General features: G+C 36.2%; 1 protein-coding gene across 2 annotated transcripts in view; it reads left to right on the top strand.

Annotated features, from left to right (window-relative positions):
• Nucleotides 1-18790, top strand: part of KCTD9 (potassium channel tetramerization domain containing 9) — a 30414-nt gene that overhangs the window by 1178 nt on the left and 10446 nt on the right. The window contains exons 1-6 of one of the 2 annotated variants that reach the window (XM_017885512.1): nt 5505-5555; nt 10432-10553; nt 12359-12402; nt 16015-16111; nt 16718-16776; nt 16979-17107. In XM_017885512.1, coding sequence (XP_017741001.1) covers nt 5520-5555; nt 10432-10553; nt 12359-12402; nt 16015-16111; nt 16718-16776; nt 16979-17107 — 487 coding nt within the window. In that variant the 5' untranslated portion in view covers nt 5505-5519. Of the gene's footprint in view, nt 1-5504; nt 5556-10431; nt 10554-12358; nt 12403-16014; nt 16112-16717; nt 16777-16978; nt 17108-18790 lie in introns of those variants that run through there. The other variant, XM_017885504.1, reaches the window with a different exon arrangement.

Below are 18790 nucleotides of genomic sequence, written 5' to 3' on the forward strand. Positions count from 1 at the left end.
AAGGTAAAGGTAAATGGGTTTCACTGTGTTAGTTGCCAAAATACTCTGATGCCTGCACATTCGGGAAACACTGTAAATTTTTAAATAGTGAAATTGTCCAGTGGCATTAAAAATGGCTTTCCGATTATTCAGTGTAGAGTGAACATGCCCTGAAAATTCGAACGAGAGTGTGGTTTGTTGGCTATAATTTTGTGTTCTTCTGATCTTAGAGATTTAATACTCATTTTAAAACAGAATTGGTATAAATTAGAGTTCTTGAGGTATCATGAATGCTACCCCGAAAATATGCTCACGAAGTTTACATTTCTCATCACTATTAACTTTTTCTAAACCTGTTCTGTAGTTAGCTGGTATTATCTAAAACGTTATGTTGTTACTCTAAGAAAGATTTAGTATATCCAAAATTGGTAATATTTCTCAAAAATAAACTTCCGATTGACCTTTTTCATGCAGTATCTCTGCTATGTTACTCATGGAAGACAAATATTTAGACCTAGTCATAAATATTTTTGCTCTGAATCTCTCCCGAATCCACTCAATTTGGTTGTCAAAAATTAACTGAGTTGGTCTTTCCATATTGTTCACACGGATTTTTTTTTAACTATCTAGGTTTGACTAGATTAGATTCTTGGATTTAAATTTTATTTACTTTAAAAATATTCTGCTAGAGAATCTCAGAAGATTGGGGAAAATGCATCTCAAATAATTAAATATGAGTATGTTTATGTTACAACGATCATAAAATCCAAACTGGAGAGTACTAGATAAAAGAAACAAAGCCGTGATCTTCACTGCTCAGCTGATGAACATATTCTAAGATAACGTTGGCAGTGCTTTCTCTCCTTTCAGTTGATTAAAAAATTTTATAATTACTCTTATTTGACAAAAGAGCTACATAATACATAACAGCTTGCATTTTTATATATAAAGTGACTAATTGGATTGGCATGATCATGACATGAATGTTCATTAAGAATAAGCTAGGGAAAAGTGCTACTCAAATAGAACAGAATTTGATTTCCCATCCACCAGTTGGAATATCTGTACCACTTATCTCCTTTACCTCGCTCCTGCTTTTGTTTCCTGGTTATAAGAATAATCTTTTTTTTTTTCAAATAAGTTTCCCTCTTATAGCTTGTTTAGTGGTTACCAGACTGTGGGACTATAAAGCCTGGGGAAAGGTGTGGAGAGGCAGAGAATTCTTCCAAGGTGCTGTGTTACATGCTCACCACGAATTTTCTGTGTATTGAATAAATGCAACTAGTGGTGAATGTATTTGATGTTGGAGAGAGGGCTATGCATTCTCTGAACAGTGGTTTCCAGAGTGAGATGGCACACCACGGATGGTGTCCACGATGATTTATTGGAGGTCAGGAAGAAATATACCTTTTGTTTGTATCTTACACTTAAAAATATAAAATAAGGTGGAAACGTGATTTTTCAGATCTGGAACGACACAGGTGCCTCCAGTCACTGAACATGTCAGCTGGTCTCAGGTCTCCTGTAAGAAGGGAGGGCCTTCACATGTGAAAAGGTTAATTAATAGTGGCTTCTTCACCGATTGGTTGTCATTGACATTGTGCTATGGAAGCTTACAACTGCCACGTTAAGATTTATATCTAGTTTTAACTAAATTAACCCTCACCAAAATGCCAAGTGATCTTAAAGGATTACTTCAAAGAAACTGCAGCTTGAAGTCGATATGAATTATGCAAGCACAAGTAAACAATGAGGAAATGGCAGGAGCTGCCACTTCTCCTAGTATGTATAAACCATGAGACTAAAAAAAGAGTGGGTCTCTTTGGGCCTGAGAAGTTGAAACAGTGCTGAGTTTTAAAGAAGACTAGTTGAAGTCCTATTTATTAATTGCTATTAATAATCTGCCTCTCCCTAAGTGTATGTTATTCTTTGAAATATTAGCCATTGATAGGATGAGTCATCCTAGTTAGCAAGATATTTAGAAATACTTTTCTAGGACATGAAGACAAATGGCTTCAGACTTTTTTCTTTTCTGATTTTATTTTTTGGTTTTTGTTTTTTACTTTTATATTTATATTTATTTATTTGATACAGCGGTTTGCTCTTCTGCTCCAGCTGGAGTGCAGTGGCGTGATCTCAGCTCACTACAACCTCTACCCTCCAGGTTCAAGCGATTCTCCTGCCTCCGCCTCTTGCATAACTTGGGACTAATTTTTATATTTTTGGTAGAGACAGGGTTTCACCATGTTGGCCAGGCTGGTCCTGAACTCTTGACCTTAGGTGATCCACCTGCCTTGGCCTCCCAAAGTGCTAGGATTACAGGCATGAGCCACCACACCCGGCTTATTTTGATGTTTAAAGTCAATCCTGTGTTTGGCAGAATTTCACTAAATTTAATGATAAATATTTAGGAGATTCTTACTGGCTGATTCATAGTCTAAATCACTGAAATTCCTCATCATTTGGGAAAACATGTACTTTCTAATAGTGGAATATGGTTTGTAACTACATAAATATACAGATGTTTGAGCACATGCCCAAAAGTGTGTTACCATTGGGGTGTGTGGTCAGAAACATTTGAAGGCCTTAGTTCTAATCACTGGAATCTTTAATTTAAATTTTGAGGGTTTTGTTGTTGTTGTTGTTGTTGTTGTTGTTTTTTTTGAGACGGAATCTCGCTCTGTCGCCCAGGCTGGAGTGCAGTGCCCGGATCTCAGCTCACTGCCAGCTCCGCCTCCCGGATTTACGCCATTCTCCTGCCTCAGCCTCCCGAGTAGCTGGGATTACAGGCCCCCGCCACCTCGCCTGGTTAGTTTTTTGTATTTTTTAGTAGAGACGGGGTTTCCCCGTGTTCGCCAGGATGGTCTCGAACTCCTGACCTCGTGATCCGCCAGTCTCGGCCTCCCAAAGTGCTGGGATTACAGGCTTGAGCCACCGCACCCAGCCTTTTTGTTGTTTTTTAAACTGCTCCAAAAGAGTCAGTTATGTTGTACCTGTCATCCTTTTTCCATGTGCCTCAACATTTTCATTATTCTTTTTAATATTCCCTGTAAGAGTTGGCATTAAGGAAATTGAAATGGGGACTTGCGCATCTGAATGCAGCGTGTGGCTTCTGAGCAACTTAATGTCAGTGCAGAATTTCTGTATGTCTTGAACACAGAGTGCTTTTTTTACTTCAGAATATTCATTAATGAGCTGTGCAAGTCCTAGGCCTTTTGTATACGGATTCATTCATTCATTCAGTGAACACTTAGTAAATGCCTTCTGAGTATGTGGCATCATGCCAAACATGGCAAACAGGGTAGGAAATACTTTCATTCTGTACCGTGTTTTCATTCTTGGTCCAAGAAATAACTTTTCTTCGGGTTTTGGTATTAGGTCAAAACATGTTGTTGGGGCCGGCACAATGACTCATGCCTGTAATCCCAGCACTTTGAGAGGCTGAGGTGGGAGAATTGCTTGAGTTCAGAAGTTCAAGACGAGCCTGGGCAGCAGAGCGAGATCCCATCTCTAAAACAACAACAACAACAAAGAATGAAAAAGAAATGTGTTGTTGGTAGTAAGTATCCTGGTTCGAATCCATGACGTTGTTAGAGTTGGAGAAAGGTGAAAATTTTATGTGAACCTCTGCCTCTGAAGTCCAAACATTAATAAGAACCTAGTGAGAGCCCACTTTTTAAGCTTGAACTTTTCTTAATATATTTGATACATAGTAAAGAATATAATAAAGAATGTACATAAAAATTAAAAGGAACATAATATAGCAAATATCTGTAAGTCTGCCAGACAACCCAAGAAGTAGCATGTTATCAATAACATAATGTGCTCATCCACTTTCCTGTACCTCTGTTTTGTTTTCTCTTTGCTGTGTGTGTTTTAAATCAGTAGTTTTGTCACATATATATGCATAACTAAATTACCTTTTTTTTTTTTTTTAAGACAGGGTCTCGCACTGTTGCCCAGGCTAGAGTGCAGTGGCGCGATGTTGGCTCACTGCAACCTGTGACGGCCTGGGTTCAAGTGATTGTCCTGCCTCAGCCTCCTGAGTAGCTGGAATTACAGGAGCTTGCCAGCACTCACGGCTAATTTTTCTATTTTTAGTAGAGACGGGGTTTCACCATGTTGGTCAGGCTGGTCTCGGCTGACCTCCTGATCTGCCTTCCTCGGCCACCCAAAGTATTGGGATTATAGGCGTGAGCCACTGCGCCTAGCCATTTTTAAAAAATCAGCTTCGGGACATACTGTATCTCAAATTGATATTATATTGTGTATAGTTTTTTGTGGAGACAGCGTCTTCTCTATTGCCCAGGCTGGTCTCAAACTCCTGGCCTCAAGCAGTCCTCTGTCCTCAGTCTCCCAAGGTGCTGGGACTACAGGCATAAGCCACGATGCCAGGCCAGTCCTTGCGTTTTTCATTCAGTATAATTCTGTTCCAACCATAATATCTGACATAGTGATGATTTATTCATTTTTACTGCTTTATTAAAGTACATGCTATACAAATACTGTCAGTGGACATTAGGTTATTTTCTTTATATTTTGTTGTTAAATTAACAGTGCTGTCATGAATATTTCTATATATGTATCCTGGTGCACAGCAGCAAGCATTTTTCTAGGGAAGTAGTTCTCAAACTTTAGCATGCATCAGAGTCACTTGAAGGAGGAGGAGGATCTGAGAAAACCGCTAGACTTCATCCCCAAAGGTTAATATTCAGCAGGTCTAGGGTGGGGTAGGAATGTGCATTTTTAATTTGCAGGTGAAATGTGGTTCAGATGCTCTAGGTGACAGGATCACACATGTGAGAACCACCACTCTAAGGTATAGACACGTAGTTGTAATTATTGGGTGTTAAGTTATGTAAATATTCAGTTTTGTAAAATAATGCCAGATTTTTTCAAAGTCATTGCAGTAATTTATATTCCCACCAGCATTGCATAAACCTTCCCCATTGGTCTACAACTTCTCCAGCACTTGGTATTGTCAACATTTTCCATTTTAAATATTTTCTTTTTTCATCTTAGAGTTAATTATCTCACCTTTTAAAGAATCAGCTCATGTAAATATTTAAAATGTGTTTGACTAAAAGTATAGGTAGAGAAAATTGAGTTCTACATTTAGCTATTAATTGTGATTGGTGATTTTGTTGGGTAAATCAGCCTGCATAAATTCAACAAGTATTCCTTGTGTATTACGTAATAAATATTGTGGGTAAAGAAGAAAAAATATTTTATGTACATGTATAGGTTTTAATTTTTAAATTTAAATAATATAGATTACAATTTGAAAATTGTATTTAAAGGCAAATTAAAACTAGCCAATCCTACTAGGCATGGTGTCCTTTTACTTTCCAACTTATAGACAGCTTTCACTTATCATGGGATTTGAAATTGAAAAAGAATTGACTCTGAACAGTAGTATAATACAGTCATCATGAACTTTAATAGACATGCTTCTCAATTTACTCTGTAAAATGCTTCTGTTCTTAGGGCCTAAGTTATTAAAGTAGATAATCACAGTGACATGGAAACATCAGGCCCACATGGTGGAGACAACACATAGAAAGCAAATGATCTTTGTAAGCACTGTCATTTTATGATTTCTTTGGCTCAGTATGAGGACAACAGCAAACTTAGTATATACTCAGTGGAGCTTATGTCCATGATATACAAGATTTTTATCGTTTCTCTTTCTCAACAGAGTTGTTATGTAAAGAATACATGTGCCAATCTAACTTAATCATCTTTTCTATATGTATGACAAATTTATGTTGATACATATTTTAAAATCTGGTTTCTAATTAGTTTAAAATACAGAGATTTTGAATGTTTGAATATTAGTATTATAATATAACTCCTTTTTATTTGTTTGGTATTGTTAGTATGCTCGAATGACTAGTTGGAAAACAAATGTCAAGAATAGCCCTCCAAGTGAAAACAAGTATATTGGCCCAAATTAAGGGAAATTTTCAAATTTCTAGAACTATTAAATTCTTTGTTCTAATTTTGATTCTGTTTTCTCTGATTGACTACCCTTTGGTTATTTCACTTAAAGGAAATTGTTAACTGCCTGATTACAAACTGTTCAAATAATTTTATTTGTAAAACTAGTATGTGGAGCTATGGAGACCTTAAAATAAATTAAAACTTTCCCCCCTTATTACAAAAGTAATAAAGGTTCGTTGTAACAAATTTGGAAAACAAACAAAATAAAACAAAAAACTCAGCTGGATGTGGTGGCTCGCGCCTGTAATCCCAGCACTTTGAGAGGCTGAGGTGGGTGGATCACGAGGTCAAGAGATCGACATCCTCCTGGCCAACATGGTGAAACCCTGTCTCTACTAAAAATGTAAAAATTAGCTTGGTGTGGTGGCGCGGTTTTACTATGTTGGCCAGGCTGGTCTTGAACTCCTCACCTCAGGTGATCCTACTACCTTGGCCTTCCAAAAAGTGCCAGCATTACAGGTGTGAGCCACTGTGCCCAGATTGCTTTAGAATTGCATTTATACTGTGTATTTTTTTACCCTAATGACAGTGTAAGAGACTTAAATGAATATGACTGATTGTCACACAAAAAAGGCATGTCCTAGTTCAACACTCAACATTCAAGAAATATTTATCAAAGACCTGCTATAAGCCAGGTAATGTACCATTTAGCTAGGTGGATCCTTCAATTTGAACCTATGGCGGTTATTAGTAGAACAACTCAGGGATGTACTTCTTTAGTACGCTTATCAGCTTTACCAAGGGGTAATTAGTCACCTCTGTTCACAGAATTCATAACAAGTTTTTGCAAATTAATTTTTTTACTGGACCTTTAGGATCCAGGCAGACAGCCAGATTAGAAAATACTTAGTGATATGGTAAATTGTTTTTGATACTTTATTAAGATTGATTTAAGTGGCAATAAAATAAAAGTTGAATTCAGTTTATACCTAGACTGTGCTCCTTTAGTAGTTTTACAGCCTTCAAGGAGACACCTATTGTACTTTGATTGCCTTGAGAATAGTCCTTGCCAAACAGTATGTGTGGTTTTTTTTCTCTCATCTGGTCACATTTAACTTCAGTAGGGAAGAAATGGAAGATGGCAACATCCTAACCCTCTGAATAAAACAACAAACAGGTCTTGAGTTGTATTTCATCAATTTGTTACTTTGGGTTCCTATGTCATGGGAAAGCCTAATAGAATTAAAATAGTGTTTTTTTTTCCTTCTTCTTCATTTTATTCTGCTCTTTAGAATGGCACTGTCTGATAGAACTACTGAGATGATGGAAATCTGTGCTATTCAATATGGGAACCACTAGCCAGTGTGGCAGTTGAGCACTTGAAATGTGGCTAGTGTGACGGAACTGCATTTTAACTTTTAATTTTAATAAATTAAAATTTAAACAGACTCATGAAGCTCGTGGCTTCCACATTGGACAGCACAGCTTTAAAACATGACAGGTGGCCTTTATTTTCATCGGAAGACAGCTGACCCACAGAAAAACCAAGTCAATCCTATGGAAGTAGACAACAATTCAAGTTAGTGTATTTTCAATAAGTCATATAAGATCTTAAGCTATAATATTATGTTAATCACAGAAGGATAATACAGGTGGGTGCATTCAACTTGCATCTGTTTTATGGTATGGATGAGAGAGCAGTGGAAGAGATACTGAGGAAGAAAGTTGGTGTTAGGGCAAGGAGGGGATATCAGGCAAAAGAAAGCCATACTGAGATACAAGGGCCAGAGGTAAATAAAGGGGAAACGAAAGATTTAGAAAATGATTTGTATAATGGCAACTATGCCAAGAACATTGAATTGGGAAAGAGGTACTTCTTACCCTCCTCTCAGCACCTTCTGACTGCAGAAGTTGTTTTGCATCTGCTTTGGTCAATCTCTTGCTCCTTTGCATGTTTGCTTCTCTCTTCTCTGTCTTTACTTTCTTCATGCTCTTTGCCTTAACACAACCCCAGCTTTGCCATGTGCAATGCCCTAGGTACTATATTTCTCTTACCTTTTTCCCAGGAATGTGTATGATGCAATTACAGAATTCCTCACTGTGTTGCAGAGGTGAACAATCATAGGAAATATGGGGGACGTATTTTACTCAGGCTTTAATTATTTGTGGCAAGCCTGCTGTGTGTAGGACACTGCGCCTAGTGCTTTGCATTATTTTTTTATTGTGATGAAAGATAGGACAAAATTTATTATTTTAACCATTTTTTAAATGTGTAATTCATTGACATTGTTTACATTCGCAATGTGTGTAACCATCACCACTGTTTATTTCCAGTACTTGGTCATCATCCCAAACAGAAATTGTACCCATTAAGAAATAACTCTGCATTCCCATCTATGCCTTGGTAACCTTTATTCTGCTTTCTATCTGTATGAATTTGCCTGTTTTGGGTACTTTCATGTGAGTGGTATCTTAGAATATTTATCCTTTTCTTATTGGCTTACTTCATTTAGCATACTGTCACAAAGGTTCATCCATGTTGTAACGTGTCAGAATTCATGTCTCTTCTCTTCTCCCTTCCTTTCATTTCCTTTTTTCTTTCCTTTCCTTTCCTTTTCCCTTTTCATTTCTTTTTCCTTTCCTTTCTCTTTTCCTTTTTTCTTTTCCGTCCCATCATGTCCAGGCTGGAGTACAGTGGTGTGATCTTGGCTCACTGCAGCCTTGACTTGGCAGGCTCAGGTCATCCTCCCACCTTGGCCTCCCAAGCAGCTGAGACTACAGGGATGTGCCACCATCTTTGCTACTTTTTGTATTTTTTTTTGTAAAGACCATGTTTCACCATGTTGGCCAGGCAGGTCTCAAAATCCTGGACTCAAGCGATCCACCTGTCTCAGCCTCTCAAAGTGCTGGGATTATAGGCATCAGCCACTGTACCTCATTGTTTCTTATTGCTGAATAATATTCAGTTGTATGTCTATACCATATTTATACAATTACCTGCTTATAGACACTTGGGTTATGCAGTATTTTTAATAATGCACTTGGTTCCGTTTATATTTTTCTCGCCTTCAACACTTTCCAAAATGCCCCAGCACTCCTCTCTCTTTCATTCTTCTGATCCAAGAGAAAAAAGTTGGAATCTGAGTACTCTGCTTTTGAAAAACTGCACACTCTTTGTTATCAAGCAGCTTTTTCTATGGCCTTCATTTACTTTATTTATTTAACTAGAAACTCTCCACTGTATTCCAGTCACTGGTGGACAGAGGACCAGCCTTAGTGCTCACTTCATATGGCATCTTGACATAATGATCTTGGGACGTCCATGAGCTGGCTGATTGTACTTCGTGTTTAGCTCTTCACGTACTTCTTTTCTTTTTTTTGTGGGGAGACAGAGGCTTGCTCAGTCACACAGGCTGGAGTGCAGTGGTGCAACCTTGGCTCACTGCAACCTCTGCCTCCCGGGTTCAAGCAATTCTCATGCCTCAGCCTCTGGAGTAGCTACAGGCATGTGCCACCACACCTGACTGATTTTTGTATTTTAGTAAAGACAGGGTTTCTCCATTTTGGTCTGGCTGGTCAAACTCCAGGCCTTAAGTGCTCTGCCCGTCTCAGCCTCACAAAGTGCTGGGATTACAGGCATGAACCACTGCGACCGACCCTCTCCTACATTTTATTCCTAACTTTCAGAGGTCATAACTGATAATGGTGCAACTGTACAACTCAGCTGCTGGGAACCCACAGTTACAGTTAGGACCAGGGCACAAAATTCACTTACATGTAGAGATTGTCAGCCCCCGTGCTTAAACAGTTGCATGTGTCTTACACATATATCAGAATGCTGGATTCACAGCAGGACAGATCAATTCATTGTCACCTGGCTGTTTGCTCTATTCTTAATATTAGATGCTAAAATCTGGCTTAGTTAATGAAAAATTAAATAAATGAGGTAGGAAGTTATATTTTCTATGGTAGTTGATGTAGATAATGATATAATAAACAGCACTAGTGGACTCCTAAGGGTGTACCATTCAAATAAATAAATAATAAAAGGACAGCATAATAGGGACTTACTAGGTCTCAGTCTCTTCACTAAGCTCTTACGCATGAACTCGTAATAATCTTCTGAAGTAGGTGCTACTATTTTCTTCATTTTTAGTTAAAGCAACAGAAGCATCAATAGGTTGACTCAAGTTGACAGCTAGAAAATGTCAGACTCTAGATTGAAGTGTAGGTCTATCTTACTTCACAACTGGAGCGCTATTGAACACACCTTAGGATTGTAGATTGTTTTGGTCAGAGATGATTTCTTATGTTCTAGTTTAGGATTCGACAATTTTAGGCACCAAGTGAATAAATGAGTCATAGAAGAAAAGGGGGCACTGTTAAGAACCTCTTGAAGTCTCCTTTTATATGATACTCTTTTTAGCCCTGTTTTACTGTGATGGTTTGTAACTTGTTGGGATAACATTTATTAAATAAGTTGTTCATATTAATCTGGTGTATTTACAGGTGGTTGCTGTATATGGAACTTTATCTGATTTGCTTTCTGTGGCCAGCAGTAAACTCGGCATAAAAGCCACCAGTGTATATAATGGGAAAGGTGGACTGATTGATGATATTGCTTTGATCAGGTAACCTTCACCTTTTTATAAGCTGTCAACAGTGTGCCTCAACTTCTTGGTGCTGTGCTGTTTCCCTTAAGCAGTAGTTTAATCACTCTTAAGAATACAGGATTTTGGCAAGTGATTACCTAGAATTTGGTCTTTGGAATTTAAATCATTTGGGCTTAAGCTGTATTGATCAGCTAGAAAACCCTTAGTATACATTTGAGTATACTGATAGTCTTTCTGCATAGTTCATATATGGCTATGAGGAATTTCTTCTTTGTGGTACTAGAGAAGGATCTAATAAGACATGCAGTTTTTAACATTAGAAATCTAATTTATCTCTTCACTTTTATATGCACCTGCTTGTTAATCATTTCCTAAGAAATGCTTTGCATTTTATAAATATTACAAAGGCCAGATTTTGTGAAAACTTTATAAATATGATATAATTCTAAGTGGAGATATCACCAGTGATCCACCATAATTAAAGACTTACTTGTTTGTTCTTTAAATATCCCAGGCAGATTCATCTCTTTAAAACAAGTGTGTAGTTCACCTTACTTCATCTTCATGAGGTCAGAGAATTTTGGAGCAGGAAGATACTTAACAAAGAAGATGGTAAAGGGAACACAAATTAAGTATTGACTATGCCAGTTATGTTATAATTGCTTTGCCTCAGTTATACCATTTGATTGGCAAAGCATGAGTTTTTTTTATCAATGATGTGAAGATAATGATGCTTTAACTTACAATAATATACAAAGTCTCTGTATAAATCCAGATCAAAATGACCTTTCAATATGATACTGCCTTTGCAGTTAATCAGTTCTAGACCCTTCATTTTACAGATGAGGAAACGAATTATCTGTGAAGCTGAGGATTCACTCAGGTCATACAGCTAGTTGGGTTTTGTTAATGAAAAAAAAAAAACAGTTATACTAATCTGAAAAAAGTAAATTGGCATGGCGAACAAGTAGGAAATACTATATACTACATTTTAAATCCAAATAAATTAGGATAATTTCTGAGTTTTTCAATATATAATATTCAATATCCCAGCTTCTTTCAGTTTCTAAGGAAAACTGAGTCACATTGTTGGATGATGATCCTCATCAACCTAACTTTCTCCTTAACAAGCACAAACTCTGCTTCTTAGAAAAATTTAATGTGTCCTGTGATGTCCTATAGGAAATAAAAACTTCTACAATGGAAGGTTATAACTGAAGCCTTCTGAGCTATAAAATGTCTGCTTATTCGTTTTGGGTTCACAATACAGTATCTGGTGTAATGGGTTGAGGACGAGGATGTACACTGATTTTCTAGAACTGTGGGTTATGTGCAACCATTTACATTTGGGTGTATGGTGGATCTGTAGTGGGTAAACACTGACAGCAGAGTTACTTCCAGCTATATTTTTCCTAGATTTAATATGACAGTTTATTTCATCTCCAAAGCACACAACAGCTAATGATTTAGGGATAAAAAAATGTAAAGAAGAAAAGAGGAGTTAGCTGTGGCTTTAATCTATCCTTTGAGCATAATTATTCATTCTCAGTTGATAAGAAAGCTGAACTCACATAATTTGTGTAGGGGGGTTTCCCCCCCATTTCAAAAGTACTTTCATGTGCAATATCTTATTTTTGAATTTAAATTCAAAGACAGTTAAGTTCAGGGAGCTAAACAACAGCATTGGAAACTTAGCTTCTTTGCAGATCTAGATTCGATAGCAAACATTTGTACTACATAATTCTAAGGATCCAGTTCCTATAAGGCACAAAGATAATTATGTGATTTTTAGATTTTGATGGTGGCTTTTTATTTTGCCCCAGGGATGACGATGTTTTGTTTGTTTGTGAAGGAGAGCCATTTATTGGTAAGTGACTTTAAAAGCCAATTTTATCTGCCAAAAAAAAAAAAAAAGATGGAATGGCAATTACTTTAAATGGGGCTATTAAGCTTAAACATCAAAATGATCTTATGGCTATAATTCAGATCTTCACACTTTTGATTCTACATTGGGTCTATGTGTTAAATTTTTTACTATATGATCGTAGTTTATTATGGATGCTTCATCTTTTACATGCCTTTAAAATGCTTTCGAGGTGTACATATTCATTAACTATAACATAGTAAGGTAGTTTTGATTTTAGAAACAATTGTTTCAAAATTTTTTCTTTGATAGTAAATGTCAAAAATTTTCTACATGTTGTATTACATATTTGTGAGTAAATATTGCTTGCGTAAGTAGTGTTTGACAGTATTTCACAGTGATCAGATCAGTCAAAAAATAACTTGGTATCAACCACAAACACAGGTGTGCACACACACTACCCTTTGATTTGGAAGAAAGCTTATAGTTGTATATCTCAAAAGAAAAGGCCAAAAGTAAGATAAAGTATTTGATTTATTTAGATCCATACAGTCAACACTCTGAATATTTAAGTATTTTTTAAAGCATCATACTAATTGCATTTGGTGAGTGGAAGTAGTTCTCAAGATTGATGCACAGGCAATTGTCAACTTAGAAGTAAGTGCATACTCTTGTCTGTCTGTCTTTACCTTAAAACTGTAAGAACTTTTCCTCATCTTCTTTTATCCATTGGCCTAACAGTGATTGGCAGGCAATGATCACTTAATTGGTCCACTGCATACAAACACAATAAAAAATGATCAATTAAGGTTTTTTTTTTAAATTGTTAACTGATGGATTTAAAAATATTTGGTATATTTTCATCCTCTGCATTTATTGATGTTCAGATTGTCTTAGTTTTGGGCCACTGGAAATCTTTTCAGGTGTTTTTAACAAGCCCTGTTGGATTTTATAGCTTTCTTGTTATCTGGAATAACAGGTGTTCATCTTAAAGCCTTTTCCTGTCTCAGACCTGGATCAACATTTTTCCAACAAGCCTTGATTTTTTTTAGTGGGAGGTGTCTTTCCAAGACAAATCTGGGTGCTAGGGAGGCTCTTTGCTATTGGGTTCATCATTGTTGCTATGCCTTTTGGTGGACAGAATTGAAAACATATAGGTAGAGATAAAATTTGTATATATGTTATAGGATATAAAGTTTATATATCATATATAACAAAATATGGATAGATGAAATAACTCATGGGTTCATACTAATACTTAAAGTTTATATTAAGGATTATAAGGTTTTTACTTTTCCTCTTCTGTTCTTACATCTGTGTCTCCTTTTTCTATATCAATAATACTGACTTTCAGGGACACAGGGACTAATAGAATTATAATGTCACATAATTACTCATTTACTATACCCCATACAGAGCACATCTAAAAATGTCAGCGTAACAAACCCAATACTTTCAGTACCAATATAATTACTAAAATAGTTAAATGTTTTCATATGCTAAATCCTTTCTCCCCTTACTTAAAAATAATTTTATTGTTTCTGCATTGTCAGAACATACAGCCATTGTATACTATACTGTCTCCCTTTATACTCTCATTTAGTTTTGCTTCTTCAAGCGTACAGTTACCTCCATCCTTTTGTTATGTTCCCAGTGGTTATCTGAAACTTGTTCTCAAGTTGGAGAGATAGATTTCTCTCCAAGAAACTATGAGAACAATAGTCTCTGACATCTTCCAGTGGCAAGATGCCGTTGCCATCCACCATCTTTATATGATTTTGGTATAAAATTATGTGTCAACGCTTATTATAAACTTTAGTATGTGTAATTTGTTCTATGTTAATTATACCTCAGTGAAGCTATTGAAAAATCCTTGGTTCACATCATATTTCTTTGAATATCTTAAATATGTTACTGCATTTTATTCTGGCTTGAGGTGTTGGTCTCAAAAAATCTGATCTTTCTTATGTGATTATTTTTCATAGATCACCCAAAGGATATTTCTCTTTCTTTAAAGTACAGTAATTTTAGTAGAATATTTTTGGTGTTCTGAGTTGTTCTGGATTGGTTTTCTCAGTATGTGATGGATCCTTTCAATATATAGTTTCAAGCGTATGTATTTTAAAATTACAGTACAGTTTTCTTGAAGTTTACATTTTTATTTTGTTCACTTTGATTTGATTTCCTTCTTTCAGGACTCTATTGTATGTATGGTGGATCTTTTACACTTGTCTTTTACATTTGAAACTTTCTTTTCCTTTCTTTGTATTTTATTCATTTTTTTGAGACAGGGCCTCACTTCGTCACTTAGGCTATAGTGCAGTGGTGTGATCTTGGCTCACTGTAGCTTCACTTCCTGGGTTCAAGTGATTCTCCTGCCTCAGCCCCCATCCAGTAGCTGGGACTGCAGATGTGTGCCACCATGCTCGGATAATTTTTTTGTATTTTTTTGTAGAGATGGGGTTTTGGGGTTTTGCCCTGTTGCCCAGGCTGGTCTCAAACTCCTGAGCTCAAGCAATCCACTTGCCTTGGCCTCGCAAAGGATTACAGTTATGAGCCACCATGTGTGGCCGTTTCTTTTTAATTTTTCAAGCTATTCTCTTTTTTACCTTTTCTTTCCCTTAAGTCACTGTCTATTGTGTTTAATCACTGTTGTATTTCTTTTGCTTTAGTCTTTATTTTAAAAATCGTTTTTCTTTTATTTCTAATTCTCTTGGGAGTTCTTGCTACTCATTTCTGAATTTGTAAATCCTGGTTTATATTGTTATTTTATACCTTGTATAAACTTATTTTAGCATGTTTTGGAATATTAGATTATAATTTTAATCTTTTGTGGGTATTTCTGGCATGTTTTCATTATCTACAAGGACATTATTATTATTTTAACACTTTCATATTACATTTGATCATTCCTTTTGTATTGCTCATTTTTATGTGAAGTTAGTTTTTCTTAACTTGAAAAGAGGGCTGACAGGACAGTTTTCTAATTTCATGGCTCTAGAGTTCCCTTTTCTGTTGTTTTGTGAAGTGTTAAAACATACAGAACTCATTTTCTGATATATTCTGGTCTATTAGACCTCTTAACTTTCGTCTGGAGTCCTTTTTTTTTTTAGTCTCTGTTGTCTTTGTTGCATTCAGCTTGGATTATTTTCTCAGCATGTTATCAGTGTGGGGCTTTGTCCGTAGAAGGGAGTTTTGACCATTTGGTTTTGAGAGTTTATTTTCAGCCCTATCAGATCTTACTGCAAAGTACTTGCATCACCCACTTTTGGGGTGATCTCAGTCTGTTGTTCTCAGCTGGACTTATTAAGCAATGAAGTCAGTATCTGTGGATGGCTTTGACATTCATGGGTTCATCATATACCCTGTTGCATCTCTCTGCTTTTTCTTTCACAGGCGCTGAAAGCATGCTGCTCTTATAGCTGTTGGTATTGGTGGGACTACCTTATCACCTAGTGTTGTTTTAGATGCAGTCTGTGGGTTTGGGTATTGCTGTCCTAGTAGCTCTGGTATGCTTTTATTATGTGTGTATTCAGTTTTAAAAATTATGCCATTACCGTCTTCCCAGAATCCCCAATCTTAATATTTGTGTTATTTTCTACATGTCATCTCTAGATCCTCAGACAGATTCTAAGCCTCCTGAGGGATTGTTAGGATTCCATACAGACTGGCTGACATTAAATGTTGGAGGGCGGTACTTTACAACTACACGGTAGGTGTGTGTGTATGTGTGTTAGAGAGAAAGAGAATGCAAAAGGAGCACTCTGTGTCATTTGTTCTTCAATTTGCTGAATCCCTAAAAAGATACTCAAATGCTGCTTACACTGTGTGATCTGAAACCATTTTTTATAAGTTTTTCTGTAGAAAAAAGTAAAACATGGTTCATTCCTGAGAAAGCATAAAAGGCATCACTTCAGTGTTTTAGAACATGCTTTTAGATATTGAGTAATAGACACATGATATAAGTAAAATTAACTACTGAAATTTGTAGAGGCTACAACTGCTTTTATTAAAGGGCAGAAAAATCTAAGTTTGGAAGATCAAGAATATTATTATGTAATAGTTTGCTAACAGGATAGACAGAGAAGTGTTTAAAGCAAAGGAAACTAAAACAATGTTTAAATCAAAGGAAGTACCCGATTAGAAGGGATCTGATAAATGGCAACTTACTGCACGTTTTTGTTTCCCAGCGTTACTCCTACCAGGTTGTAGCATGCATCTTTTTGAGAGAGCAGCTGGGATCGAGTATACTCTTGACTTAAATATGTTTGTTTATAAAGACAAATGGAGAAATCAATTTTTTTCCCTGAATTCTTAGGAGCACTTTAGTGAATAAAGAACCTGACAGTATGCTGGCCCACATGTTTAAGGACAAAGGTGAGTGTAATACGTTGGTTTCACATTTCATCTTACCTGTTCTGTATCTGTGCTGACTTTATAACTCCCGACTTTCTGTACTTACTAATTATGTCAGTTTTAAGAGTAAAACTTACTGATATATTAAGCAATTTTTTCCTCATACATTTCTGACTTTATTTTTTGTTTATGGGGTACTTTCTTTATTATAATGGTAACACAGGTGTCTGGGGAAATAAGCAAGATCATAGAGGAGCTTTCTTAATTGACCGAAGTCCTGAGTACTTTGAACCCATTTTGAACTACTTGCGTCATGGACAGCTCATTGTAAATGATGGCATTAATTTATTGGGTGAGTTTATGTAGACTTTCAATATAATTATGTAACTACTCACATTTTTGTAAGTTTAAGATTTTAACTTTGTTTCACTCAGTGACAGTATATTTCCATAAAGTAAAAGTATATTTTTTTTTCTATTTTTTAAACTAGATGTTTTCTCATGTATGTGAGTGTATATAGGTGTAGAAATAAATTTAGGCACAAACAGGTGGTCTTTCAGGTAGGTAGTCTTTGTACATATAGGTAAATATCTAAACCATACACATCAACTTTATATTCTAAACTGATATAGATTCTATATGACAAGTGACTTTAAACGATTTTGTTGTTTCCTTTTTTAAAAATTGAATTCTGAATGTAACTTGGCTCCAAGTTCTGGATATTCTCCACGTTATGTGAGAACTAGAGTGGTCAAGAGGGCAAATCATGCCTTGCAATCATAATTCTCAGTTAGAGATTTGATTCTACAATTTGCTAACTTAGGGAGACTAACTTGGGGAAAATTTCTCTGAGTCATATTGGAAAAATGAGTATTAAAAGCACTCTCGACCCTATCTACATCACAAGATTTTTGTGAAGGTTAATGGAGGTGATGTAGACAAAAGCCTTTATAAAACACTGGTTGCACATTTGGATGCTAATAGGCCTCTAAGTGACTGAAGTTGATGTGATGTTAGTACTTCAGGAGTGGTAGGCAGTTGGCGATCTTGAGGTCACATGCCTGCCAGCTTCAGCAGATCATTGCCATGTGCAATGTGGATAGACATAGAGTGCCAGAACCTTGGTTTTTGAAGAAACCTGGGTATCTAAAATTTTATGTGACATGTTTTTATTTTGAAAACATTACATGCTGAACACATCAGAATCAGCCTGAGGACTGCTAGCTTACAGTTTCTGTAGTGAAATACGAAACACCCACTAACTTCTAGTGTTGCTATAACAAACTTTATATTCCCTTTAACATGTACCTATTGCAAAAAATAAAAAATAAAAAAATACATTATTTGACCCTTTTAGCTAGTTCTGTAACTTTGTAACTAAATTGTTGTTGCTTTCTATTTCTCCCATTTTAATTTTTCTTCAGATTATTGATAGCATTTTGTATCCTACTTGCCTAGAAAATAACCTCAGAAATATATTTATCTATGCTCTGTCACATATCTGCAAACCAAGCTATTACCAAGATTTGCTAGTTTTTTCTTTTTCATGTTTCTCAACCATTTCTTTTATTTGTGCAAGTGTTCAAAAAGCAGAGCTCTCTGCTGGATTCATTTTATAAAGCATTATTTTTAATTAGTACAGTTTCCATCCAAACTCTTTATATTGCTTACAGATTGCCCGAGTAATTATATGCTTTAAAACAATCTACAGTAATTTCACTAACACCAAAAAGTAGTGAGTGGCAGAGCTGGGATTCAAATCCAGATTTTTTTTTTTTTTTTTTTTTTTTTTGAGACAGAGTCTCACTCTGTTACCCAAGCTGGAGTGCAATGATGTGATCTCTGCTCACTGCAAACTGTGTCTTCTGGGTTCAAGTGATTCTCCTGCCTCAGCTTCCCGAGTAGCTGGGATTGTAGGCACACACCACAATGCCCAGATAATATTTGTATTTTTTTTTTTTTTTTTAGTAGAGACAGGCTTTCACCATGTGTTGGCCAGGCCGGTCTCAAACTCCTGACCTCAAGTGATCCACCC

Source organism: Rhinopithecus bieti, unplaced genomic scaffold (genome assembly GCF_001698545.2).
Source record: "Rhinopithecus bieti isolate Rb0 unplaced genomic scaffold, ASM169854v2 scaffold_315, whole genome shotgun sequence".
Classification (NCBI taxonomy): Eukaryota; Metazoa; Chordata; class Mammalia; order Primates; family Cercopithecidae; genus Rhinopithecus; species Rhinopithecus bieti.